Source organism: Garra rufa, chromosome 12, assembly GCF_049309525.1.
Source record: "Garra rufa chromosome 12, GarRuf1.0, whole genome shotgun sequence".
In the NCBI taxonomy this organism is placed as follows: domain Eukaryota; kingdom Metazoa; phylum Chordata; class Actinopteri; order Cypriniformes; family Cyprinidae; genus Garra; species Garra rufa.
In genome coordinates, this window is record NC_133372.1 from 4,466,966 (window position 1) to 4,494,410 (window position 27,445).

A 27,445-nucleotide genomic window follows, 5' to 3' on the forward strand; every position below is an offset into this window, starting at 1 on the left:
TCCAGGGCTACATATAATCTGTAACGTTCATATACTACAAGTCAAAGTCACTTCAGTGCTATATATAAAGTATTTGCTATATATATGAGCTATACCATTTATAAGTATAAAATAAACACTATAGGCCAATCGGAACATGTATGGAAAGGCTCCCATTAGAATGCATAGTAAATTTACATGAACTATAATCCATTTGTTTATTCTATATCCATATGGCCCCAGTAATAGAAAGATAACATGGTTATATAATCTATATGATTCTGCATCTATACAATTCTTTATCTATATACGAATAATTTATAAAATATCAATATACTATGGTTTATATATGTGATATATGACACGAGGAGCATGTGTAGTTTGTATAAGCTCTATTGTATCTGATTATATCTAAAATTCATATTCTATGTCCCCCTATCGTTCATGCAGAGATAATTTTCCATATCATCTATAAGGCCCCATAGGGTTCATGTGGAGTGAGTTGATTAGGGGGCGCGCGCAGGGGAACGCCTTCTTCCATCTTTGTAAACAGTGGGCGCGCATGCGCAGTCGTGCTGCACTCTAATGGAGGACATGTCTGATCTGCAATCGTCTTTTTCTGCGCTGTTTTTCTGAGTTGCGCCCTCAACACCCTTCAGCTGAGCCCGCGACACCCGTGAGTAAACTCGTCTCGCCCTCTCCTGACACATATGATCGGGTTTATTAGTGTGTGGAGTGATTTGATGTATGTTGTAGTGTGTGGATGTCGGTGTTTACAGTAGTTAGCCACTAGGCTCATCAAAGTTTGGAGCGGATCAATAATTCATGTAATAACACAGTTATACACTACAAAAAGCCGTTTATTACACTGTCTGAATGGCTATGACCGTGTGTGTGTTGAGCTAAAGCGCTGTGTGTGTGTGTGTGACAGAAGTAAGTTTGTGTTGATTTGAGCGGCTTTAGCCGTCAGTGTGTTTGTTGTTGTTTTTTGCTGTGAGTTTGAGAGATTTCGGGGTCGAAACTTTTAATGGTCCTGAGGAGAACATAATGATGAGATCATGACAGATTCATAAATAAGATGCTTTCTCATTAAACACTCTGAATGATTAGATATGATGTGCTCATCAGGCTAATGTAAGCTAGCATGCTAGTGTGAGTTTACAGGTGCTTCAGTATTCATAAACATAACAGTACAGTGGGTTAATGTTTTTATTGCTTGAATAAAGTGCAGTGAGTGTATTTCTGCATTTGAAGCTGCATTTGGTTTATCATATAATGTTAATTTGATTAGAACAGCTCATTAAGTGTATTTCTGTAAGTAAAGTCTATGAACTCCTTGTCAACTGTCACAAGTTATTTCAGTCGATTTTTTTTCTGTTTAAATCAATATTAATCTAATCAATGTGCTTTAATCAACCTTGTTATTGTTTGTATTTAATTCTTCCAACAGGTTGTAATTATTTATACTTTTTCTGTCCTTATTTATATTATTAATGGTTATCTGGATTATCTGCCTATTATTATTTTTATAATTATATCTAAATATAATCTTTAAACTATTTATAATTAAAAATGTATAATTATTTTATGAAAACTAATTATTATATTGTTTATATGATTAATTCATAATAAGCCAAGTGCTATAAAAGAAACACCTAACAGTGTTTTCTGGATGTTTTCTTTCCACTAGTCTAAAAACAAAAAACACAAAATCTCAAACTTTTCGCCTGCAGGGTCTCCCCTTAAATACTTTTTGAAACTGAGCTTTTTTATTATTTTCTAAAATAAATATATATATATTTTTTAATGTTTAAAACTAAATGGCTTTCTCTTTTCCTTATGCAATATTTTGAATCACAACATAATTGTATATATGTTTAAATGTGTTACTAAATTGTCTTGCCTAGTAGTGGAGTTTATTTGTTGGTTAGGTAATGGTTTGTGGAGCAAGAAGTTATAATTAAATGTAACAATGTAAAAAAAAGTATGTTATGTATTTTGTTTTGTTTATGTGTTTGTTGTTGAAATGATCATGTTTTTGTTTCTCCTACAGTCCAAGTGGCAGAATGGCTTCGGACTCGGTCTCTCAAAGCTCCCAGAGTCCTGTTTCCAAGATCATGACCTTTCATCCCACAAAAGAGGAGTTCAAAGACTTCAACAGATACATTGCATACATGGAGTCGCAGGGGGCTCACAGAGCCGGGATGGCTAGGGTTAGTGTATAACATTTTTATTCAGCTCTAAATGCTTGTGGATGAAATTTTGCATAGCTGACCGATGTGCTTGTTCGTCAGGTGGTGCCACCAAAGGACTGGAAGCCCCGGCGCACCTATGATGACATTGATGACCTGGTGATTCCCGCCCCTATTCAGCAGGTGGTCACTGGCCAATCAGGTCTCTTCACTCAGTACAACATCCAGAAGAAGCCAATGACTGTCTGCGAGTTCCGCAAAACTGCCAACACAGACAAGTGAGCAGAAAAACACTGATATTTTGATACAGTTAAACCCTGATGCCCAAAGAATTGTTTAAAGAATTAAAACATAATTGGCTTCTTAAAAAAACTTTCTAGAGTTATTATGCAGGATTAATCAGTGTAAAAAATATTTTAAAGTAATAACATTCTCTATCTATGACATGACTTTTTCTCCTTTTTTTGCTGGTTTAACTACATTGCTATTCAGAAATTTGGGGTTTGTACAATTTTTTTATGTTTTTGAAAGAAGTCATTTTTGCTCAGTAAGGCTGAATTTATTTGATCAAAAATACGGTAAAAACTGTAATATTGTGAAATATTATTACAAATGAAAATAAATCGTTTCTATTGTAATATACACTGCTGCTCAAAAGTTTGGGATCAGTAAGATTTTAAATGGTTTTCTTATGCTCATCAAGGCTGTATTTATTTGATCAAAAATACAGAAAACACTGTAATATTGTGAAATATTATTTCAATTTAAAATAACTTTTCTATGTGAATATATAAAAAAATAATAATTTATTCCTGTGATACTAAGCTACATTTTCAGTATCATTACTTCAGTCTTCAGTTTCACGTTCTTTCGGAAATCATTTTAATATGCTGATTTATAATCAATGTTGAAAACAGCTGTGCTGCTTAATATTTTTTTCAGTATTCTTTGATCAATGAAAGGTTAAAAAACAGCATTTATTTAAAATAGAAAGGTTTTATAACAATATATGCTACTGTTCAAAAATTTGGAGTCAGTAAATTTTTGTTCTTTATTTTTTTGAAAGAAATTAATACTTTAATTCTCCAAGGATGTGTTAAATTAATAAAAAGTGATAGCATAGATGCTGTTCTCTGATGATTTCTAAAGTATCAGCTGATGAAAATCCAGCTTAGAATCACAAGAATAAAGTATATTTTAAAATATATTAGAATAAAAAACATTATTTTATATTGTAATCAAATTTTGCAATATTACTGTTTTTTTCTGTATTTTTGATCAAATAAATGCAGCCTTGAAGAGCATAAGAGACTTTTTTATATGACAAGTCTTACCTGATCCTTAACTTTTGAGCAGCAGTATGTTAAAATGTAATTTATTCCTGTGGTAAAACCTGAAATTTTGGCATCGTCACGCTAGTCTTCAGTGTGACGTAATCCTTCAGAAATCATTCTAATATGCTGATTTAATGCTCAAGAAACATTTGAAAACAATATTGAAAACAGTTCTTTCGGCATCTTTATATTTTTATGGAATTACATTTTTTCTGAATTCTTTAATTAATATAAAGTTCAAAAGAACAGCATATATATTTATACTAGATTTTTTTGTTACATTATAATTTAAGCTTTTGATTACTGACCCCAGATTTTTGAATGGTAGTGTAAGTCTGATAGAACAGACAAACTTAGTGTTATCTAATAATATCTGAGCCTACTTCTCAAATCTTGTTTCTTTTTTGCTCAGAGATACACGCACTGAGAATGTCCTATCATGTTGTCACCATAGTAAAATGTTTTTCTGATTCGACTGCAGGTTCTGTAATCCCAGATATGCTGATTTTGATGAACTAGAGAGGAAATATTGGAAGAATTTAACATTCAATCCACCACTATATGGAGCAGACGTCAGTGGAACCCTCTACGATCCAGTGAGTAATCTGGCCTTTTTATCAATGACACATTTTTAACTGTTGTTTCAGTTACAGCCGTTGTTTACAATGTGATAATAGTGCTATGCAATGATTACAAATAACTATGTGACTGTATACAGGACGTTACGGAGTGGAATATTGGCCGTCTGAACACTATTTTGGACACGGTGGAGAGAGAGAGCGGAATCACAATCAAAGGAGTAAACACTCCATATCTTTATTTCGGGATGTGGAAGAGCACGTTCGCCTGGCACACAGAGGACATGGATCTCTACAGCATCAACTACCTGCACTTTGGAGAACCCAAGTCCTGGTAATGTCACAACTTGTAAGGATAGGAATGTAACAAATCTAGTTTTTGGTCAGCATTGAGATTTTTTTTCTCAGCTGAGACTTTTTAGCAGATTCATTTAAAAAAGCAAGCTCATTTGTTCATGTTTACTTTTTGAAATTACTATATCTAGCAAGGATGCATTGGTCAAAAGTCACTTTATAATGTTATAAAATATTTAAAACTTTTATATAAAAACTTTCTATTCATTGAAGAATCCTGTAAACAGTGCATCACGCTTCTACAAAAATATGAAGCAGCAAAACTGTTTTCAATATTTATAATAATCAGAAATATTTCTTGAGCAGCAAATATGCATAAAAGAATGATTTCTGAACAATCATGTGACACTGAAGACTTGAGAAATGATGCTGAAAATTCAGCTTTGATCACACGAATAAATTACACTTTAAAATATATGAAAATAAAAAACAGTTATTTAATTTATATATATATATATATATATATAAAAAAAATTATTATTTTTTTTGTTCCCAAAGCATTAAAAAAGTTTACCAACCCTAATAATATTTATACTTTCCTAAAGAGATTTTAAAAGCATTATTACTTCATCTTGAATTAAAAACACACTTTTCTGCAGGTACATTGTGCCTCCAGAACATGGGAAACGATTGGAGCGTCTTGCGAAAGGTACAGTAGTCTTCTAAAAACATACCATTAGTACCATCTTCTTCAGCTGCTCATTAACTGAGTACTCTTTTCATTTTCATTCATGCAGGATTTTTTCCTGGAAGCGCCCAAAGTTGCGAAGCCTTCCTGCGACATAAAATGACTTTAATTTCACCGTCAATTCTGAGGAAGTATGGAATACCCTTTGAAAAGGTCAGTAACTTGATTTTTATCATCTCATTGTGTCATTGCTGATTTTATCTAATGATTTGACTTCTTTCTGCTCAATTCCTCAGGTCACACAGGAAGCAGGCCAGTTCATTGTGACGTTTCCGTTTGGATATCACGCTGGGTTTAACCATGGCTTTAACTGTGCAGAATCCACTAACTTCGCCACCCAACGATGGATCGATTATGGAAAGCTGGCAACATTAGTATGTTATTTCGCATACACTGTTTACCCCCAGTTTTGAGTATTTAGATCTAAAGTATGGTACCGCAGGTATGTTTTTGTTTGTTGATGTGCATCTCTTTCTTAGTGTTCCTGCCGGAAGGACATGGTGAAAATATCCATGGATCTGTTTGTTCGCAAGTTCCAGCCAGAACGCTATAAACTTTGGAAAGCAGGAAAAGACAATGTGCCCATTGACCACTCAAAGCCCACGCCAGAGGCGGCAGAGTTCCTGACAGATGGAAAGACAGAGAGTGAGACAGGAGAGCTCAGTGATAGCAGCAAAGCAGAAAAGCAGGAGAAGAAAGGAGAAACAGAGACCGGAGAGGAGCAGAAAGCAAACTCGGACGGACGAGAGGAGGACAAAACTGAAACAGTGAAAAGTGAAACAGATGCAAAGGAGAACGCAGAAGCAGAGAAAGGAGGTCTGGAGGTAGAGGAAAAGAAGCCTGTTAGTGATGAAGAACCAAGCAGCACTTCAGAGCAGATCAACAGGTGTGTAAAATGTTTTTCTAAAATGCTGATGGGAGTTTGATTTGCTTATAAATGTTAAGCACTCAAGTCCTCATTCACATAATTCCAAACTATTTTTGGCTATTACAAGATACTGCACAAATCTAACCAGAGCATAATTTTATGGACATAGAAGGAGCCTTTCTTCAGGGAAAAAAAAACACTGTCAACTACACACAGAAACCCAAAGGTCTTCATTCATTGTTCTAAAATTACGTAAGCTGAAATAAAAATTAAAAGCTAAATATAAATATAAAAAAACACATATTATGTATTCAAATTATAAATAATACTAAAATAACACTGAACTGAAGTAAACACCTTTGAAGGATATGCTAAAAGATATAGTACCTGACTAGAAAACTAGATGATAATTACTATTTCAACCAACAAAAATTGAAAAATTGAATGCATTTTGCCTTTTAGTAATTGTGTTATAGCAGTAAATATACTATAAACATGCTCTTTAGTTTTTATGCTGTAATACAATTTGTCTCAGTTCTCCTTAGGGCTACATCTCTTGCTTAAAGCACACTTTGTGATGGTTCATGAATTAAATTAGCTTTTTTTCCCCTTTCTCTTCATACAGTAGCAGTCCAAAGCAGAATGTGGGGCAGAAGCGGCTCAGACCCAGCACTGACAATGAAGCAAAAGAAGACAATCAAGTGAAGGTAGAAGAAGAGGAGGAAGTTGAGAAGAAGAAAGCCAAACTCAGCCAGGCTGAGACAGACAACAAGAATGGACAATCCATCTCCGCTGACCCAGGTAGAGCCTCTTATACAGCAAATTATACACAGGCGATGCAGTAATAAAAATACTAAGCAACCAATGTGTATTTCTGCAGGTGATGTACAAGCTGAGGAGACGATGGAGACAGATACCCCACCTCCACAACAGCAAGAGAATCAAGCACATCCCTGCATGGAGGTGGAGCTCTCGCCATCAAACCCCACCTCCAGCAGTGACATCACAACGCAGCAAAGAGATGATATCACTCCCTTTGAACCCACTGACGTCACCTCATCCTCACAATCCACAAACAGCATCGCTGATGATGAAGTTCCAAGCAGTGATGTCGCCTCTCAGTCCGAACACGTCACTCAGAGCTGTGATGTCCAAAGCAAGCCCGATGACATTACTCCAAATGGTGACCTCGCTGATGCCCAGCAGAGTGACATCACACCCCATTCGTGTTCCAGTGACATCCCTGCCACTGACGTCACGCCTCTCATATCTATATCTACCAGCAGCATCTCCTCTTTACATGGCATTACCTCTGCCCACACCTGTGATGTCTCTGCAGAACCTAGCAACAACACTGTAAATACTATCATCCCTAGTCCAAGTGAGCCTGGCATTAACTCCTCCCACACTTATGATGCCCAACCAGAACCCAGCGACATTACAGGCATCGATGAACACGAACCCAGCATTAACTCCTCTCACACCTTTGATGCTCAACCAAAGCTCAGCAACATCTCCATCAGCCCTAAACGCGAACCCAATGTTAACTCCGCCCACACCTGTGATGTAATCACAGAACCCAGCGACATCACTGTCAGCTCTCAACACGAACCCAGCATAAGCTCCGCCCACAGCTGTGATGTCCAAATAGAAACTAGTGACATCAATATCAGCGCTGAAAATGAACCCAGCATTAGCTCCGCCCACAGCTGTGATGTCCAATCAGAACCCACTGCTATCACCATCACCGCTGAAAACGAACCCAGCATTAGCTCCGCCCACAGCTGTGATGTCCAATCAGAACCCACTGCTATCACCATCACCGCTGAAAACGAACCCAGCATTAGCTCCGCCCACAGCTGTGATGTCCAGTCGGAACCCAGCGACAACACCGTCAACACTGAAAATGAACCTAGCATTAGCTCCGCCTACAGCTTTGATGACATCAGCGTCAGCTCTCAACACGAACCCAGCATAAGCTCCGCCCACAGCTGTGATGTCCAAATAGAAACTAGTGACATCAATATTAGCGCTGAAAATGAACCCAGCTTTAGCTCTGCCCACAGCTGTGATACCCAACCAGAACCCACCGACATCACTGTCAGCGTTGAACATGAACTCAGCGTAAGCTCCGCCCACAGCTGTGCTGTCCAACCAGCGCCCAGCGACATAACCACCAGCACTGAAAATGAACCCAGCTTTATCCCCACCCACAGCTGTGGTGTCCAACCAGCACCCAGCTACATAACCACCAGTGCTGAAAACGAACCCAGCACTAGCTCCGCCCACAGCTGTGATGGCCAACCAGAACCCACCGACGTCACAATCAGCACTAAACATGAACCAAGCATTAGCTCCGCCCACAGCTGTGATGGCCAACCAGCACCCAGCGACATAACCATCAGCGCTGAAAATGAACCCAGCATAAGCACCGCCCACAGCTGTGATGTCCAACTAGAACTCAGTGACATCAATGTCAGTGTTGAAAATGATCCCAGCATGAACTCCGCCCACAGCTGTGATGTCCAATTAGAACCCATCGACATCAACGTCAGTGCTGAAAATGAACCCAGCATTAGCCCAGCCCACAGCTGTGATGTCCAACCAGCACCCAGCAACATAACCATCAGTGCTGAAAATGAACCCAGCATAAGCTCCGCCCACAGCTGTGATATCCAACCAATACTTGGCAACATCACCATCAGCCCTAAACATGAACCTGGCATTAGCTCCGCACACAGCTATGATGTCACCACAGAACCCAGCGACATCACCGTCAACCCTCAACACGAACCCAGCGTTAACTCCGCCTACATCTGTGATGTCCAACCAGAACTCGGCAACATCACCATCAGCCCTAAACATGAACCTGGCATTAGCTCCGCCCACAGCTATGATGCCACCTCAGAACCCAGCGACATCACCGTCAACCCTCAACACGAACCCGCCATTAACTCCGCCCACACCTGTGCTATCCAACCAGAACTTGGCAACATCATCAGCCCTAAACATGAATCTGGCATTAGCTCCACCCAGAGCTGTGATGTCACCACAGAACCCAGCGACATCACCATGAGCCCTAAACACGAACTCAGCGTTAACTCCGCCTACATCTGTGATGTCCAACCAGGTCTCGGCAGCATCACCCTCAGCCCTGAACACAAGCCCAGCATTAACTCCGCCCACACATATGATGTCATCATTGAACCCAGCAGCAGCGCCATCAACCTTAAGGTCAGCGAGTCGCAGTATAGCTATGTGTCAGCGGGAGGCAGTCAGGTGTGTCCACCCGCAGTCCAGCACATCTTCCAGAGAACATTGAGCCCAGCGGAGGTGCTGCATGTCCACAGCTATGCTAAAGGAGATTACAGTGATCTCGAACCACGCATTCGGCATGAGAGAGACCGAGACAGCGACTCCGACAGCGAGTCTCAAGAGGACATCAAGGTGCGTATGTGCTGTCTGACTTTGTTTAAAGGAGCAGTTCACTTCCAGAACAAAAATGTACAGATTATGTACTCATCCCCTTGTCTTCCAAGATGTTCATGTCTTTCTTTCTTTAATAATAAAGAAATTATGTTTTTTGAGGAAAACATTTCAGGTTTTTCGACATATCCTAACTGTCATGAACCGGAATACACAGAGCTCATGCAGAGCTAGACAAGATGAGCATTTGAGGTTAAAAAGTATATAAATTGTAAAAAAAAAAAAAAAAAAGAGAGAGAAAATAACTGATCGTTTCGCTAGATAAGACCCTTCTTCATCGGCTGGGATTGTTTAGAGCCCTTTGAAGCTGTATTTAAACTGCATTTTGGAAGTTCAAACTCGGGGGCACCATAGAAGTCCATTATATGAAGAGAAGTCCTGAAATGTTTTCCTAAAAAAAAAAAAAATTCTTACAACTGAAGAAAGGAAGACATGAAACAACTTTAATGAATTTCAAAGCCTAAATACAGTCACCAAAGTTAAAAAGCTAAAGTAAGGCTGTAAACGTACACCCCATTCGGCATCACTAAGCTTCCATTAGTTTTGCCTTAGAATAGTTTGCAAGAGTGTGATTAGTCTGTAAAAGCGACTAGTGAGTAGATAAGTTTCCCGACCCTGACAGCATCTGTAGTTCCATTTAGACACTAAACAACTGTATTTTTCCAAAGAAGTAATGTATTTTTTGTAGATTAAAACATGAAAATATCTTGAGCTTTTGTTGTTCACCACAGACTTTATTTCAGGCATTTAAACAAAACCCCATTCAAAAAAAAACATTGATGATAGAACCAAAAGAATTTAGGACTTATTCCTGCAGCACTTTATAATGCAAATCCACAAATTAGTGCTAGATTTGTTTCTTCTTATTGAATGCCTATGCTGTAGATTGGAGGATGCAGTAGACTCAGTAGTAGCAGTAGTAGATGTAACTGTACAGCACCATCCCACTGCCACAGTCCCAGCTATTTAAAATGATGAAATTGCACTCAACTGCATCACGCGTCTGGATATATGCATGCTTGCAGCGCTCTTCGTCATCTGATGAATAACTCCTGCCACCAATTAATGATGTGCATGAACAACTCTTTTAATAGTTTGTGTACCACCTGCTTTCCAGGGAGCAGTAGTAGTGTGATGTTAATCGCTCCAGGCAATATAATAATATAATAAGTCTAATTTACACGGAAAGGAAAGTGCTGAAAATAATGGCAATAACTCACTTTAAATGCTCAGCGATAACAGCAACAGTAAATGCATTTCTGTGCATTTAGCTTTGAATTTGTGGGTGGTTAGTGAAGAAGATGCTGATTTGCACAACAAACAGTGTTCTGAGTTCATTCAGGATTATTTACACGTTTCATTTTTTTTCTAATTTAACTGGCTATTTCTTTCGCATCATCCCAATTCCATTGCAGTTCCATCATAAATCACTAGGGGGTTTTTACGAGCTCTTGTTTGTGAAAGTCTGTTGTATTTTGTGTGTGTGTGTCGCTGCATGTAATGAGTGTGAATTTGTGTTGTCCTGCAGAAAGAAGTTGAACATCCAGTGGAAGCTCAGCACAGACTTCCCAGACTCCCCAGGCACCATCCTCTGATGAAGGACAGCATCAGTGACGAAGGTCAGTTTGTTGCTATTGTTAACTAAAACTAATATGATTAAAAACTATTTTCGGTAGTTGAAATAAAGCTGAAACTAAATTGAAATATTAGGTTAAAAACTTAACTTAAAGAACTTGAAAATGGCAAGAAACACAACTGAAATAAAAATAAGGCTAAATAGAATAATATATAAATATAAAATAATAATAATGAAAATGACAAGCACAACAAAATCAGTGAAACTAAAATTAAAATAAATACTGAAAATATAAAAAATAAAAGCTAATTAAAATATAAGTATATACATTAATAGTATATAAATAATTTTATGTTATGTGTGATCTGTCAGTAGTGTAATGGACCACTTTTCATGATCAGTGTACTGCTTACAGATAGTCACTAAAATCTCAGTACTTTGCAAACTTCTGGTATATAATTGATATATACACTGTTCAAAAGTTTGGGAACAGTACGATTTTTAATGTTTTTTAAAGATTTTTTTATGCTTATCAAGGCAAAAAAATTATATTGTTAAAATATTATTGCGATGTAAAACAATGTTTTTCTATAAAAATATACATTAAAATTGAAGTTACATTTTCAGAATCATTACTCCAGTCTTCAGTGTCACATGATCCTTAAAAAATCATTCCAGTATGCTGATTTATTATCAGTGCTGGAAACAGTTGTGCTGCTTCATTTTTAGGAACCTGTGATTCTTTTTTTTTTTTTCAGGATTCTTTGATCAATAAAAGGTTTAAAAGAACAGCATTTATTTAAAAGTAAAAGAATGGTTTTCTAACAATATACACTACTGTTCAAAAGTTTAGGGTCAGTGAATTTGTATTTTTTATTTTTATTTTTTGAAAGAAATAATTTTATTCACCAAGGATGTGTTAAATTAATAAAAAGTGATAGCGTAGATTTGCATTGTTAGAAAAGATTATATTTCAAACAAATGTTGTTCTTTTTAACTTGTTATTCATCAAAAAATCCTGAAAAAAAGAATCACAGGTTCCAAAAAAATACCAACAATTCCAACGTTGATAATTCTAATAATAAATCAGCATATTAGAATGATTTCTAAAGGATCATGTGACACCTAAGACTGGAGTAACAGAATGAAAATTCAGCTTTGCATCACAGAAATTAATTATATTTTACAGTATATTAAAATAAAAAACATTATTTTATATTGTAATAACATTTTGCAATATTACTGTTTTTTTTTTTCCAGTACAGTCGTTTTAGACAAATCCAAAACTTTTGCAACAGAGGTGGTAATACAGTTTTTAAATGCATTAATTATGTTTCCGTATTTGTTGCCACAGTTTTAGAAGTGCCTATTTCTGTTTTAAAGAAGGGGTGTCCCAATACTTTTGTCAATGTAGCGTTTGTACAAGTCATTGGTGTTTGGTGATGAGTTTTTGGCTCAAAGTCTGCATTTAAAGTCACTTCTATTACTGAAGTAGTCAAACCTGTTCATTAGAAGGGGTGAGCGAGTACGAACAATGCATATTACTAATCAAAAATTAAGTTTTGATCTTTACCTAATATCCTAATGATTTTTGGCATTAAAAAAAAATCTTTTGACCCATACGATGTATTGTTGGCTATCGCTACAAATATACCCGTGCTACTTATGACTGGTTTGGGGTGCAGGGTCACATATGTGACCCTGGACCACAAAACCAGTCATAAGGTTAAATTTTACAAAACTGAGATGTATATATAATATGAAAGTAAATAAGTAAATAAGCTTTCTATTGATGTATGGTTTGTTAGGATAGGACAATATTTGGCCGAGACACATCTATTTGAAAATCTGGAATCTGAGGGTGCAAAAAAATCAAAATCCTGAGAAAATCACCTTTAAAGTTATCCAAATTAGGTTCTTAACAATGCATATTACTAATCAAAAATTACGTTTTGATACATTTACAGTAGGAATTTTACAAAAAATCTTCATGGAACATGATCTTTACTTAATTTCCTAATGATTTTTGGCATCAATAATAAAAAATCAATAATTTTGACCCATGCTATGTATTTTTGGCTATTGCTACAAATATACCCCAGCGACTTAAGACTGGTTTTGTGGTCCAGGGTCACATATATATATATATATATATATATATATATATATATATATATATATATATATATATATATATATATAGTTGAAAAACAAAAGTTTGGAAAAGTTTATAGTTTGCAAATTACTGAGATTTTAGTGACCATCTGTAAGCAGTACATCCATCATGAAAAGTTGTCCCTTATATATATATATAAATGTCCCACATACTTTTCCACAAAATAATCTTTGTAGTCTAAAATACGTCAGAAGTGTGTGAAGTGTGTAATTTCTGTACACAAGCATCACCAAACAGAATGACAAATGTTTGCACATTGTGCAAAATGAAAGTCCTGCCCTGAACTCAATGCAATTAGTTTATTCGTTGCTATGTTGGGTTACTCAAACAGAGCAATGTTGAAATGTTCCATACAGTCACAGTGTTGTCCTTTTCAGGAAGTTACCATATGAATGCTTCACTTGCACTCACCACTGCACATTTAACTGGAATACAAAGTATTATAACAACAAAAAATGTACTGTAAATCAAACTGCAAAAGTATCTCCAGTTCATTATAATGTGATTGATTGTGTTTGCATGTGTAGAGTTGCAGGATCAGGCTGCTTCAGAGGAGGATGGGCTGGATGGAGAGGCCTGGGCGCGACCTTTGGCCCAGCTGTGGCAGAACAGACCGTATAATCCAGAAAGAGAGAGAGAATACAACAGAGAGATGGGTCTGCGGCCTCCGTACTGCTCTGTCTGCTCGCTCTTCCAGGCACATCAGCGGGTACGTCTGGCCTGTTTCACAGATCTGTGTTTATCTGTTCCTGTCTCTGAAGTATATCAAAAGTCTGACACTTCCAGTGCTTTCCTGTGCAACATCCTGTTCATGTGTTTGTGTTCAGTCTGAAGGGGGCGAGAGCGAGCCGGCTGTGGTGCTGCCCAGAGGTCAGATGAGGACCAAGCCTCTGATTCCAGAGAGATGTTTCACCACCACCACAGAGGACAGCGCAGACGCTCAGCCGTCCACATCGCACCTGGAGGAGGACGGCACCAGTCTGCTCATCAGCTGCTCCCTTTGCAGTGTCCGTGTGCACACTAGTGAGTACTGATCTGACAACCCGGACTATCACAATACTTGTTTGTTTCCTCATTGACTAGGTGTTTTGTGATGCCTGAGTCAGTTTGGAGTCAGTCATTTAAACCAACAAAAAAAAAGACATTTGTAATCTTACAAAAGATTTATATTTAGATTATATTCTGTTCTTTTAAACTATCTATTTATAGAAGAATCTTGAAATAAAACTATAATCATGTTTTGCAGACAAATAATAATCATCAAACGTGTTTTATACATGGGTAATAATAATAATATAATAACAATTATAAGAAGAAATGTTTCTGGAGCAGCAAATCAGCAAATTAGAATGATTTCTGAAAGATAATGTGACACTGAAGAATGGATTAATGATGCTTCAGCTTTGCATCACAGAAATAAATTACATTTTAAAATATATTTAAATAAAAAGCAGTTATTTTTAAATTGCAATAATATTTTACAATTTTACTGTTTTTACTGTATTTTTGATCAAATAAATGCAGGCTTGGTGAGCAAAAGAGAACATTTTAAAAACATTTAAAAGAAATAGTTCACCCAAAAATGAACCTCCAGGGTATTCCAAGATGTGGGTGACTTTGTTTCTTCAGTAGAACACAAATTAAGATTTTAAACTCAAACCATTGCAGTCTGTCAGTCATATAATGGCAGTCAATGGACTTTGAGAAAAAACATTCACAGACAAAACCAAATTAAACCCTGCGGCTCATGACAATACATTGAGGTCATAACACACAAAACAATCGGTCTGTGCAAGAAACTGAACAGTATATAATTTTTTTACCTCTCATCCACCGCAATGTAGAACTGTCCTGAGCGCATTCACAACAGCCGGCACGTGACAAAGAGCAAGCAACCATAAATTCAGTCCATCAGGCTCAAAACTAGGGAGTCTGTGAAAAGTCATTACTCCTGGATGAGTTTGCGCAAGCAAATGTAATCTTTTAATTTTAATTGGTTGCAACAATCAGAATAAACACAAGTAATTACCATTTTGAGTAGCCATCATACCCACAATCTCTTTGTCTCTCTGTAAGCAATGAGTGATACTATGCTATACTATGCTAGATACTATGCTAGAGCATGTTGACACATCACGCGCCGACTGTTGTGAACACGCTCAGGACAGTTGCACATTGCGGTGGATCAGAGGTAAAAAATGATATAAATACTGTTCAGTTTCTTGCACAGACCAATTGTTTCGCCTGTTAAGACCTTAATGTATCGTCACAAGCCGCAGGGTTAAATTTGGTTTATCTGTGTGTGTGTGTGTGTGGTATTTTTTTTTTTTGACTCTCAAAGCCGTGGGTCCCATTCACTGCCATTATATAACTGACAGACTGCAACATTTTGAGTTAAAAATCTTTGTTTGTGTTCTACTGAAGAAACAAAGTCACCTACATCTTGAATGCCCTGGGGGTAAGCAGATAAACATCAAATTTTCATTTTTGGGTGAACTATCCCTTTGAATGTTTTTAAAATGTTCTCTTTTGCTCACCAAGCCTGCATTTATTTGATCAAAAATACAGTAAAAACAGTAAAATTGTAACATATTATTACAATTTAAGATAACTGCTTTTTTATTTAAATATATTTTAAAATGTAATTTATTCCTGTGATGCAAAGCTGAATTTTCAGCATCATTAATCCAGTCTTCAGTGTCACATGATCCTAATATGCTGATTTGCTGCTCAAGAAACATTTATTATTATTATTATATAAATATTATTATCTATTATCTATCTATTATCTAATTATTAACTATCTATTATTTGGGTGAACTATCCCTTTGAAAGCAATATTAACCACAAATGGTAGTGTAGTTTGTCTGGTTATAACATGGACTGGAATGTAACATCTTTCCATTATGATGCCTAAAATTAAGGTTTTTCTAAATAAGAAAATATGCAATTAGGAAAGAAGTGTCCAGCATAAGTGTGAACTCATTCCCTACTGTTTGAAAAGCATCCCAAGATGCACCCATGATGATGCTGAGGACAAATAAGGAATTTCATCATAGTTTCCAACATACTGTGCCAGTAAAGGGTGTGTTTGAATAATCTGAGTTCTGTTTAATTTGCACTGTTTGTTGTAGGTTGTTACGGTGTGGCTCCAGCTAGAGTCTCCAAAGACTGGAAATGTGCCCGCTGTAAAGCCAACGCCCTCACTGAGGTACACCTAAACTTCTTCACATATAGTGGCCCAAAAAACATCTGGACACTTACAGAAATAGTCGTTATAGTTGCATGTCGTTAGTAATCCGTATGGCTTTCTTTCACATTTTCACATCAGGTTTGCACTACCATACAATGAAAGCAGACAGTGATCAGGGCTGTCAAGCTTCAGAAAGTACCAAAATACATGTACCATACATAAACAGCAGTTTGAAATATGTGTCACAACAGTATATAACACCAAATCGTCTATTTGTGAAATGGTTTCTGCTTTAAGTCTGGCTTACGTGTCCAAATAATTTTTGGGCTACTGCACACCTGCGCTAAAACAAGTAATGGTCTTTCATCTCTGTCTCTGTTCATTGACATAGTAGGTTGTGTTGCAAACTGATGATGTTTGAATCTGTGATTCTTGACAGAGTTGCTGTCTGTGTTCGTTGAGAGGTGGAGCATTGCACAGAGCCAATAATGGAAAGTAAGTAAAACAAACATCCACTAGAGGGCAGGACTGACATAATATGAAACACACTGACCACTGACCTTGAACTTACCCACATCTTGAATTGTTAGAAGTGTTTTTGTAGATTTTGTGTGCTTTAGACAAACAAGAACCTTTTGTTTCTATGTAATCTCACTTGTTACTGATTTGAGGCCACAGGAATTATTTTATGTCATGCCAAGTGAGTTTCACAAAATCTCTCATGAATTTCTAGGTATTATTCATCTCACAATCAAAGAAAGAAATTGTAAATTTCATTTTTACTTAAAGAAAATTATGCCTATTTTTAATGATTATTCATTTTGACATTATTATTCATGACTGTTTAGCTTACTTGCCTAATATTTCAGTCTCCCAGAGTTTCTAAAGTCGTAGTTCACCAAAATTACTTTGGTATTATAATGATTATAATGAATACAAATAATTATTGCATTTTAATAGTTTCAGCACAAAATAATGTCTTGTATCTATCTAAAACCAATCATTTTGTCATGTCCCTGAGGCACTGAGTTTGTACTTAGAAGATTATTAACAAAATGTTCATAGTGTCTGATTTTTTTTTTCTTTTTCATGTTAACTACACGAGGAGCATTGGCCATTTTGAGTGAAAAACCTCAACCCTGTCACAATTAGATATATTTCTCATTGTTACAGGGTTGTAAACTTGTGACAGGGTTGAGTTATTTATTGATTTATTAATAATGTTAATGAAAAAATATAAAATAGTCATGATTTTAACAAATATATACTTACCAAAAAATTTTGTTATAAATAGATTTGCTGAAGTAATATGTCCACTCAAACTTTGACAAGCATCTGAAATTGCACCCACATTTGCAGCAGTGTTGGAAATGCAGATATGTTGACACAGAAATAATGGGACAATATGAGAGAGAAACAAAACCAACTAAAGTCAATGTATACCTTCAAATGTGTTACAGACTTCAGCCCCATCACACTTTGTCACGTTAATATTTTTGGAAAAATATAGGGAAGACAGTTAATAATTAAACATTTCTTGCTGATTACTATCTGACATGTTAAGGACTAACAATAAAATTGTGGTTTTAGTTAAACCTCTAAATTATTATTTATTGATTTTTACAAAAATAAAGAGACCATAGACACACAATTTCTTAATTTTTAGCTTTAGTCCTGTAAAAGTGTGAAAAATATGATAAATGTTACATTGTGAGCAGTAGGTAGATTTGTTTCATAACAAGCTCTGTCATTTCGTCCGTTACGGGGTTCAGAAAAAAGGTATCTCAATCTGAAAAAGAAATAAAATAATAAAAGGTTGTTAGTGCCTGGAGTGGAAAAATACGATTTTTTGGAGGTTTGACATGACATGTGCCTAATTATGTGAGGTATTAAAAAATTAATCATATGTATATTCCAAGTTGAAATGTTACAGAACATATACAAAATTTTATATTTTAGTCATGAAAACCATCATGAAGACTAATTAGGGGCTTTCACACTGGGTAGTTATAGAAACTCAGTTATAGGAACTAGTCAGTGTCAACAAGTAGAGGATGGAAAAGTACCTGGACTTCGGCGTTGGTCTGTCTACCACTGTTTGTGGAGTTCGTTTGTGGAGTAAATATATGTAAATGGAAGGTGGCAGTGTTTTATACAGACTATGTTCGCCCAGTCATCTTACACTTACGTCACTGGTAGTTCCTGTTGTGTTGAGTTAGACCCTACTCTCACGTTAGAGCTAATTTAGTCCCCCTCAAAGGTATTTCTATAACTAAAATCATTCCCAGTTCCTGCGGTGCGAACATGTCTAAAAGCGGGTATTTCCGTCAATAGTCAAAAGAGCTATGAAATGTTCCCCTATGATAATTACAGAATGACTTGTAAAACACGTAAAACAACAAATTACAGTAATTCAGGATGGAAATGTATTTCAGTATCCCATTTCCTAAATATGTTTGCTTATTTTTATGCTTTGATTCTGCACTGAAATGTGATCTTGAGAAGTTTTGTGAGATTCATCCTGCTGTTTTCGTCAGGATTGGTTAATGTTGTATGCACTCCAAAGAACATCATCCCAAGTTGCTAACATGTGTTTCCATGTGCAGATGGGTTCACGTCCTGTGTGCGGTGGCAGTGCTGGAAGCTCGCTTTGTGAACATCGCTGAGCGATCGCCTGTGGATCTCAGCGGCATTCCCTTACAGAGATTCAAGCTGGTGAGTTTCTGTTCCCTTCTCTAGAAAACATATAAACTGGGCATTGTTTCAAACACCAACATTTCACTTCTCAAGATGTGGTTTCACACCAAACCTTCATTATTCAACAGCTTGATGTGCAAAACTGGGTAGTAACTGCTTACTACATGCAATCTGGATTACGTAATCAGATTCTTGTATTTAGAGTAAATTACTACAGTTACTTTTTTATTTATTACATGATTACATGTTATTCACACAATAGCAATAAATTATTTATCATTTATTGATTCCTCTTTTTGTTTTACATTTTACTTTCTAAAATAGTCTACTGCTTATATACACTCAGAAAGCATTTGACCAGTAAATGTACAAAAATAATTTCAAGTTTAAGAAGTGTTTCAACATTGCATCAACTACTGATGAACACCTTCATTTTTATTTGAATTATCACTCAGTTGATTATTTAACCATGAATTATTATATATTATAGAAGAGCTTTTGTCTTTCAAATGTATTTAATTTCTTATTTGCGAACTTATTGTCATCTCTTTCACCTAAAATATTTGAATATTTATTTCAGATGTTGTTTAGGCTTAAACAGCACCATTACACACTAACTTAAGTTAAAAAAGTGAAATCATAACCAATGACACCTTTCAGTACCCCTGAGATTTTAAAATAAATATTTTAATAAGTATCACATTTGCATGTTCACGGTTCTCTGACATTGGTTAATGGTCATAAGGCTTGCAGGTAAACATAAAATAGTTCTTCTTTTTTAGTAAGTGAATTATTTTGTTTATTATTTTAAAATTATTTATTTACATTTATTTAGTTCCTTAGAAACCCCAGTTTGGGAAACCTTGATGTAATATAATGTTTAATGCTCTTCATGTTGTTGATTACAATGAAAGGAATGTATTCTCTAACTCTTTGTATTGTTACACCATTATGGTACAAGATTATCCTGTTTAAATCAATGTGATAAACTAGTTAGGTCAAAAGTAATCTGATTATATTTCCTAAAATGTGTATTGTAATGGATTACATTATTGACTACAATTTTTGTCAAGTAATTTGGAATCAGTAACGGATTACAATTTGTAAGTAATCTGCCCAGCTCTGTTGATGCGTCTTAAATCATATACGTTCATGCAAGAGAATGACATGTTTTGCTTTAGGATGTTGACTTTTACTGGAAGTGCTTTGGTGTAAGCAGGCAAAGTGTTATTAGGGTCCTTTCCTCTTGTCCCACTTCCTCTGAACTGACTTCCTGTGACAGGGTTTCCGCAGGGCATTAAAAAGCATTAAAAGTCATTAAATTGATTTTGCGAAAATTAAGGCCTTAAATGGCATTAAAAAGCATTAAATTGTTTTATACGGGCATTAAAACTTTAGATAGTGTTGAAGAAACACATATGTGACCCTGGACCACAAAACCAGTCATAAGGTTAAATTTTACAAAACTGAGATATATGCGTCATATGAATACTCAATAAATAAGCTTTCTATTGATGTATGGTTTGTTATGATAGGGCAATATTTGGTCGAGATACATCTATTGGAAAAGCTGAGGGTGCAAAAAAATCAAAATACTGAGAAAATCACCTTTAAAGTTGTCCAAATTAGGTTCTTAACAATGCAAATTACTAATCAAAAATTACATTTTGATATATTTACAGTAGGAATTTTACATAGAATCATCATGAAACATGATCTTTACTTAATTTCCTAATGATTTTTGGCATAAAAGAAAAAAAAAATTGACCCATGCAATGTATTTTTGGCTATTGCTACAAATATACCCCAGCGACTTAAGACTGGTTTTGTGGTCCAGGGTCACATATTACCAATTTATCTTCAATGTAGCCTTTAGGCTAAAAAGGCTTAATTATACAGTGTATAATTAATAACTTTGATTCACTGTCGCGAAGTATGATAAACACGGAACCAGTTTTGGTAATTGCTTCTGGCCGGTCCAAAATTGTGTGAGACATTCTTTAAGAGCAGCCAGTTTTAGCCTCTAAAGCAGGGGTCCCCAAACTTTTTTCTGAGAGGGCCACATCATTTTCTTTTCTTTAATGGGGGCCCGGGTCGGTTTATAAAAGAAAATACCATGGGCTGGACTGACTACTGGTATTATTATTATTTTATTATGATTTTACCTGTATTTATAATACCTTTTAATGCTATAATTGTTTATTTTGTTATGCACCACACAGACAAATTATCATTTCTTTTTAAAAGATACACATGTGCACCTCAATAAATTAGAAAGTTCATATATTTCAGTAATTCAACTCAAATTGTGAAACTTGTGTATTAAATAAATTTAATGCACACAGACTGACATAGTTTAAGTCTTTGGTTCTTTTGATAGTGATGATTTGGCTTACATTTAACAAAAACCCACCAATTCGCTATCTCAACAAATTAGAATATGGTAACATGCCAATCCGCTAATCAACTCAAAACACCTGAAAAGGTTTCCTGAGCCGTCAAAATAGTCTCTCAGTTTGGTTCACTAGGCTACACAATCATGGGGAAGACTGCTGATCTGACAGTTGTCCAGAAGACAATCATTGACACCCTTCACAAGGAGGGTAAGCCACAAACATTCACTGCCAAAGAAGCTGGCTGTTCACAGAGTGCTGTATCAAAGCATGTTAACAGAGAGTTGAGTGGAAGGAAAACTTGTAGAAGAAAAAGATGCACAACCAACCGAGAGAACTGCAGCCTTGAGAGGCTTGTCAAGCAAAATTGATTGAAGAATCCACTGTGTTTTTTGAATCACACGTCAAACTCTGCCTTCATCATTTTCAGCGCTTCCACAGACTTTTCAAATGGTAATGGGGCCACTGGTTTCTCAGCTGAAAAACTTTGGGTAACTGGGAGATGAGTGAAGTCTTGCTTTTGCACCTGTCCCACAAGCAGAGCTAGTTTCACCTCAAATGCTATTGAGTCATTTTGTCATCGCTCTGAATTTTCTAGCTGGCTCGCGCATCACCCGTTCGATCGCGATGATACCATTCTGTTGGTGAATTTAACAAATAATTAGGCTATGTTTAATAACTAGGAAAATTAACTAAGAAATTTTTGTTTGAAAGCCAACCTTTGTTATCAAATACCGACATGATATAAGTAAAACGTATATTTAAAATTTTTCATTTTCCTTTTTCTTTTTCAAACTATGTCTCTGGCATTGTTCAGAGGGCCTGTCCAAATGTCGGACAGTTTGGGGACCCCTGCTCTAAAGAGTTAGAAGATTCTGAATTTTTTTCTGTTCAGACTTGATATTTGAAATTTTGGAATCTGCAAATAAACGCTGACATTTGAAGCTGTCTCCTGATCCATTTCTAATTATGTTCAGCTGAGATATACATGCATTCATACACAGCCGTGTTAGTTCAGGGTTCGAAATTGCTACCGTTTTGGACGCATATGCTCCCAAAATTTAATCTGCGCGACCTCAAATTATATTTGGGAGCATTTGTGCGAATGCGAGAAATTGTTGTCTTGCGACTTGGTTTCATTTCTTTACAAAACTTTCGCTAGCCTAACTACTGCACAGACTGTTGTGAGCTAATACAGAGACAGGTTCTCTCTTTTGATTGTGGACAATTAAAAGGTCTCCACAATCTGCTTTTGAAGAAATCTACTACAGCGTACATTCTATCAGATACAATTCTGTCGCCTCCGTCTTAATATACTGTACAACGCAGCATTCATTCACATCAAATGATAACTCAGCGGCAGAGTTGCACTCACGCAGGGGCGTAATTTCCACTCGGGGGACACTTTTCAAAATCCCGTTTGTGTCCTCCCACTTTCAAATGGTTTTGAAAGTAATCTCTTGTATTGTAGAATGCACGCTCCGCGTCGTCGAGAGTTTCGTGCGATCGTTAAAACGAAACCAAAAGTAAAACGCGCACGCACATTCAAAAGCAATTTTAATACCCCACGTTTAGAGAGCGACTCTCCATTGCACGCAAATTAGGCTACATAACATATCTAGGCTGTTATTAATATGTGGGCTGTATTAAGTTTTATAGTTGTCTATAACTGTATCATGCTTGAAAAATTCGGTTTCTATTTGCACTTTGAATATTGAAAGAGTAGCCTACTTTGATCATGCTTGCATTTATTGTCTATACATCTAAGAAAGAAGTGTCGTTTATTTTTTGTTTATACAAAATGCAGTGGTTGCCTCTAATTTAAATGGCTGTACCTATAATAGAGAAAATAAACATCTTGTTCATGTATTTTCATTCATTCTTGTCCCTTGCTTAAGGCATAAAATAAATATATAAAAAAGTCTTTCAGAATCAGCCAATTTGCTTGTAAAACATCTGCAATCATGAAGAATTAAGATCAGCGCATTACTAAAAAGAAATTAGGTGCTCCTAAAAAAAAATTGGTGCTCCTAACTCTTTGAAGTTGGGAGCACCAGTGCTACGAAGTAAAAAAAAAGGTTAATTTCGAGCCCTGTAGTTATTGGTTGCGTATGGCATTAAAAATGTTAGAAATGGCATTAAAAAGGGCATTAAATAAGATTTGAAAATCCTGCAGAAACCCTGTGTGAGCTCATCCCCCTTGTATGTGCTTACAGAAATGCTACTACTGCAAACGGCGGATGAAGAAAACGTTGGGCTGTTGTGTGCAGTGCTCTCACGGTCGCTGCCCCACCTCATATCACCCGACCTGCGCACAGGCCGCAGGCATCATCATGCACCCGGACGACTGGCCCTTCGTCGTCTACGTCACCTGTTGCCGCCACAAAGGGCCGGTACAATCGGAGGTATTGCGCTCTGAAATACTGAGATTATGCAACACATGGCTGCAACAGGTGGCTGTACCAGTTGGCTCAAAAGTCTCTTCCTGTTTCCCTTTCCTGTTTCCTTTTCATGCAAATAGCACAGTGCATGCACAGCATCTTTTTTCTCCAAACCACAATCAAATAATGCATTTACAACAGTGTCCATTTGTATAATGTGCATTCAAATACTCACCATTACTTAGATGTAAATAGTGCATCACTTTTATTTACACTTGGAGCTGCATGATAAATCGTATTTTAATCATGATCACAGTTTCTGCTTCTCACGATTTATTAAGCATCATCATTGTGCAATATTTATGTTTCCTTTTCATTTGGCATTTACATTTTCTTTTAATTGATAACAAGCCTCCACAAGCTTTCATGGTTGCGGTTTTTCTGTCCACTTGGCAACACTGACACATTCTCTCTACATTACGTAAAGTGATGATACGAGCTGAAAACAGGCAAACTTGTAAGATGGGAGTTTTGCGGTCTGTGAGTGCAACTAAAACTGCAAAAAAGCACATTCTCTTAATTTGTGGTTATGTGAAAGTGCATTAAAAATGACAATGATCGTATAATTATTGAATAATAATTGTAATTGTATTTTTTTGTGCAAAATAATCACAACTAACTGATTAACAATTATCGTGCACCCCTATTGTGAATTGCATCTACTATCAGATTTGTTGCTGATGTGATGAGTGATCTCTCTTGTTCCTCTGCAGCGTAATAAAGCTGCCATGAGAGAGCTCAGTGTGGGTCAGAAGGTCATCTGCAAGCACAAGAATGGACGTTACTACCAGTGTGAAGTCATACAGCTGACAAAAGAGACATTTTATGAGGTCAACTTTGACGACGGCTCCTTCAGCGACAACCTTTTCCCAGAGGACATTGTGGTAAGATGTCACATTAGATCTCTTTTCTACAGCAGTTTATCATAGAAAAGATGCATTTAACTACTGTTTTAAGTCATTATCAATGGCATGGAAAACCTGGAAATATCAGGGAATTTTGAGAAAGCTGTGAAGCTTCTATTTTTGCGGAAACCATGACACATTTTTGACACAGAATAGAAAGTTTAAAATAGCAGCATTTATTTAAAAAAGAAATCTTTTGTAACATTATAAATGTGTTTACTGGCACTTTTGATCAATTCAATGCATCCTTGGTTAATAAAAGCATTATTTTTCTTTTATAAAAGCACTCAGTATTCTAAAATATTGCATATTTAAGATGTTGTATATTGTATATTTGACGCTTTCATGTAGAACCGAGACTGTGCTCAGCTGGGTCCGCCACCTCAGGGTGAAGTGGTTCAGGTCAGATGGACGGACGGTCTTGTCTATGGAGCCAAATTCGTGGCAGCTCATGTCATTCAGATGTACCAGGTACATGTCTAAAAGAAAAGGTCAGGTGGTTCAGTCTGTGTTCACCTGTTTAGTAAATCGCTGCATCTCTTCAGGTGGAGTTTGAGGACGGATCACAGCTGACTGCAAAGAGAGATGACGTCTACACCCTAGATGAAGAGCTGCCCAAGAGGGTCAAATCTCGTCTGGTGAGATCATATATTAGGGATACAGCAAATACTAAAATAAAAAAAAGATGTGACAGTACTCTATATAGTTGTTGAGCTTGTCAAGTGCAATTAATAATTCAATATGTTCTGCATATGGAGTGGTTAGAAGTAAAAATCCATTCATTAGTAGCATGGGGAATTGATTTATAACTTGTAAACTATTAAAGACAATCCTACTATGAGCTATGAGGTTGTTTCTCAAAGGTGTATGCTTTTGTTGAAGCCATCAGTCCATATTATTGCAACTTATTTTTGTTAACAGTTGAATTTATGGTGAAAAACTACATCTGTATACATATACAGTATACAGTTGAAGTCTAAGGTTTACATACACCTTGCAGAATCTGCAAAATAGTAGGAATCATACAAAATGCATGTTATTTTTATTTAGTACTTACTTGAATAAGATATTTCACATAAAAGATGTTTAGAAGAAAAAATTGTTGAACTTGTAAAAACCCCGTTCAAAAGTTTACATAGGCTTGATTGTTAATACTGTGTTGTTACCTGAATGATCCACAGCTGTGTTTTTTTGTTTAGTGATAGTTGTTCATGAGTGCCCTGTTTGTCCTGAACAGTTAACCTGACTGCTGTTCTTCAGAAAAATCCTTTCGGTCCCACAAATGCTTGGGTTTTTCATCATTTTTGCATATTTGAGCTCTTTCCAACAATGACTGTGTGATTTTGAGATCTATCTTTTCACATTGAGAACAACTGAGGGATTCATATGCAACTATTACAGAAGGCACTGAATGAAAAAAAATAATGATATTTAGGCAAAATGAGAAAAATGTGCGCATCTTTATTCTGTCAAAAGTTTTCACCCCCCAACTCTTAATGCCTTTTGTTTCCTTTTGAACCATCAGAGAGAGTTTGAACCTACTGTGATAGTTGCATACGAGTCCCTCAGTTGTCCTCAGTGTGAAAGATGGATCTCAAAATTATACAGTCATTGAAAAAACTCAAATTTGTGGGACCTGAAGGATTTTTCTGAAGAACATCATTTTTATGAATTCAACTATTATTTTCTCTTGTGCACTGCCAACGTATCTATGTGTAATATCTTATTCAGCTCAGAACTAAATTAAAAAATAACATCCATTTTGTATGATCCCTCTTATTTTGGTAAAATAATAAACATTTTGCAGATTCTGCAAGGTATATGTAAACTTTTGACCTTAACTGTATATACATATTTTGCAGTAAACAATCATTTTTAAAATGTAATATGCAATGCTTAATAGGGTTGTAGCTCTTTCCCCCATTAAAGCCTTTAACACTTTTTTTGTAAACCTTTTATTGGAATTTCAAATACTTATTGCTTCCAAGGTTGGAAAGTTGTAAATCATAGCTGATTAGTTTGGTTTATAGTTTAAAATGCTTTAATGATTACTTTTTAAAATCCCTTTAGGAAAAAAGAATGGAGAAAAAAAATATATTTCTTCTGGAGAAAGTGGATGGGCACTAATGCGCTCTGTTGATTTTTTTCCTGTGTGTGATTCAGTCTAAGGCATCAGACATGCGTTTCGATGGCATGTTTGGAGAGAAGAAGGTCCAGGAGAGCAAAAGACAGAGAGTGATCAACTCCAGGTACAGAGGCGACTACATCGAGCCCGTCATCTACCGAGCCATCATGGAGTAGCCAGCGATGACACGGCCTTCACCCGACACCACCAGCACTCATCCAGCGACTCCAGCACACCCTGCCAATGTCAGTAGCGTTCAGTTCGCAGGGGTCGGACACCTGGATGGGTTGGACCACTCCTCGGTGGACTGTTACTAGCCCTCGGTCGGCCATCTGTTCTGATATATGGCTCTGGAGTCGAGGCAGGGTGTTTCACAGTGTCTTTCTCAGAGAATGCAGCTTTGTCTTTGGGTGTGACGCCCTGTTAACCTCAGCGCTGTGAAACTGTGCCACAAACGCCC

General features: G+C 36.4%; 1 protein-coding gene across 2 annotated transcripts; it reads left to right on the forward strand.

Annotated features, from left to right (window-relative positions):
* The first annotated feature begins 554 nt into the window (after positions 1 to 554).
* kdm4aa (lysine (K)-specific demethylase 4A, genome duplicate a) lies at positions 555 to 27,262 on the forward strand. 2 transcript variants are annotated; one of them, XM_073851200.1, is made up of 22 exons: positions 555 to 655; positions 2,033 to 2,192; positions 2,274 to 2,449; positions 3,987 to 4,101; positions 4,224 to 4,417; positions 5,037 to 5,086; positions 5,175 to 5,278; positions 5,362 to 5,499; positions 5,605 to 6,011; positions 6,619 to 6,794; positions 6,874 to 9,440; positions 11,008 to 11,098; positions 13,759 to 13,940; positions 14,059 to 14,254; positions 16,366 to 16,442; positions 16,864 to 16,919; positions 19,031 to 19,139; positions 23,731 to 23,919; positions 24,669 to 24,839; positions 25,212 to 25,331; positions 25,406 to 25,498; positions 27,024 to 27,262. In XM_073851200.1, the coding sequence occupies exons 2-22, from the start codon at positions 2,046 to 2,048 to the stop codon at positions 27,159 to 27,161; spliced, it is 5,496 nt and encodes a 1,831-aa protein (XP_073707301.1). In that variant the 5' UTR covers positions 555 to 655; positions 2,033 to 2,045; the 3' UTR covers positions 27,162 to 27,262. The 2 variants fall into 2 exon arrangements, with proteins under 2 accessions (XP_073707301.1, XP_073707302.1); XM_073851201.1 differs by having other exon boundaries at positions 6,622 to 6,794.
* The last annotated feature ends 183 nt before the right edge of the window (positions 27,263 to 27,445 follow it).

What these genes read in the sequence shown, in the direction of transcription:
- kdm4aa (XM_073851200.1), top strand. Translation starts at nt 2,046, where the DNA reads ATGGCTTCGGACTCGGTCTCTCAAAGCTCCCAGAGTCCTGTTTCCAAG. An exon ending in ATGGAAAGCTGGCAACATTA is followed by an intron (nt 5,500 to 5,604) that starts GTATGTTATTTC and finishes TCTCTTTCTTAG; the next exon opens with TGTTCCTGCCGGAAGGACAT. An exon ending in AGAGGGTCAAATCTCGTCTG is followed by an intron (nt 25,499 to 27,023) that starts GTGAGATCATAT and finishes TGTGTGATTCAG; the next exon opens with TCTAAGGCATCAGACATGCG.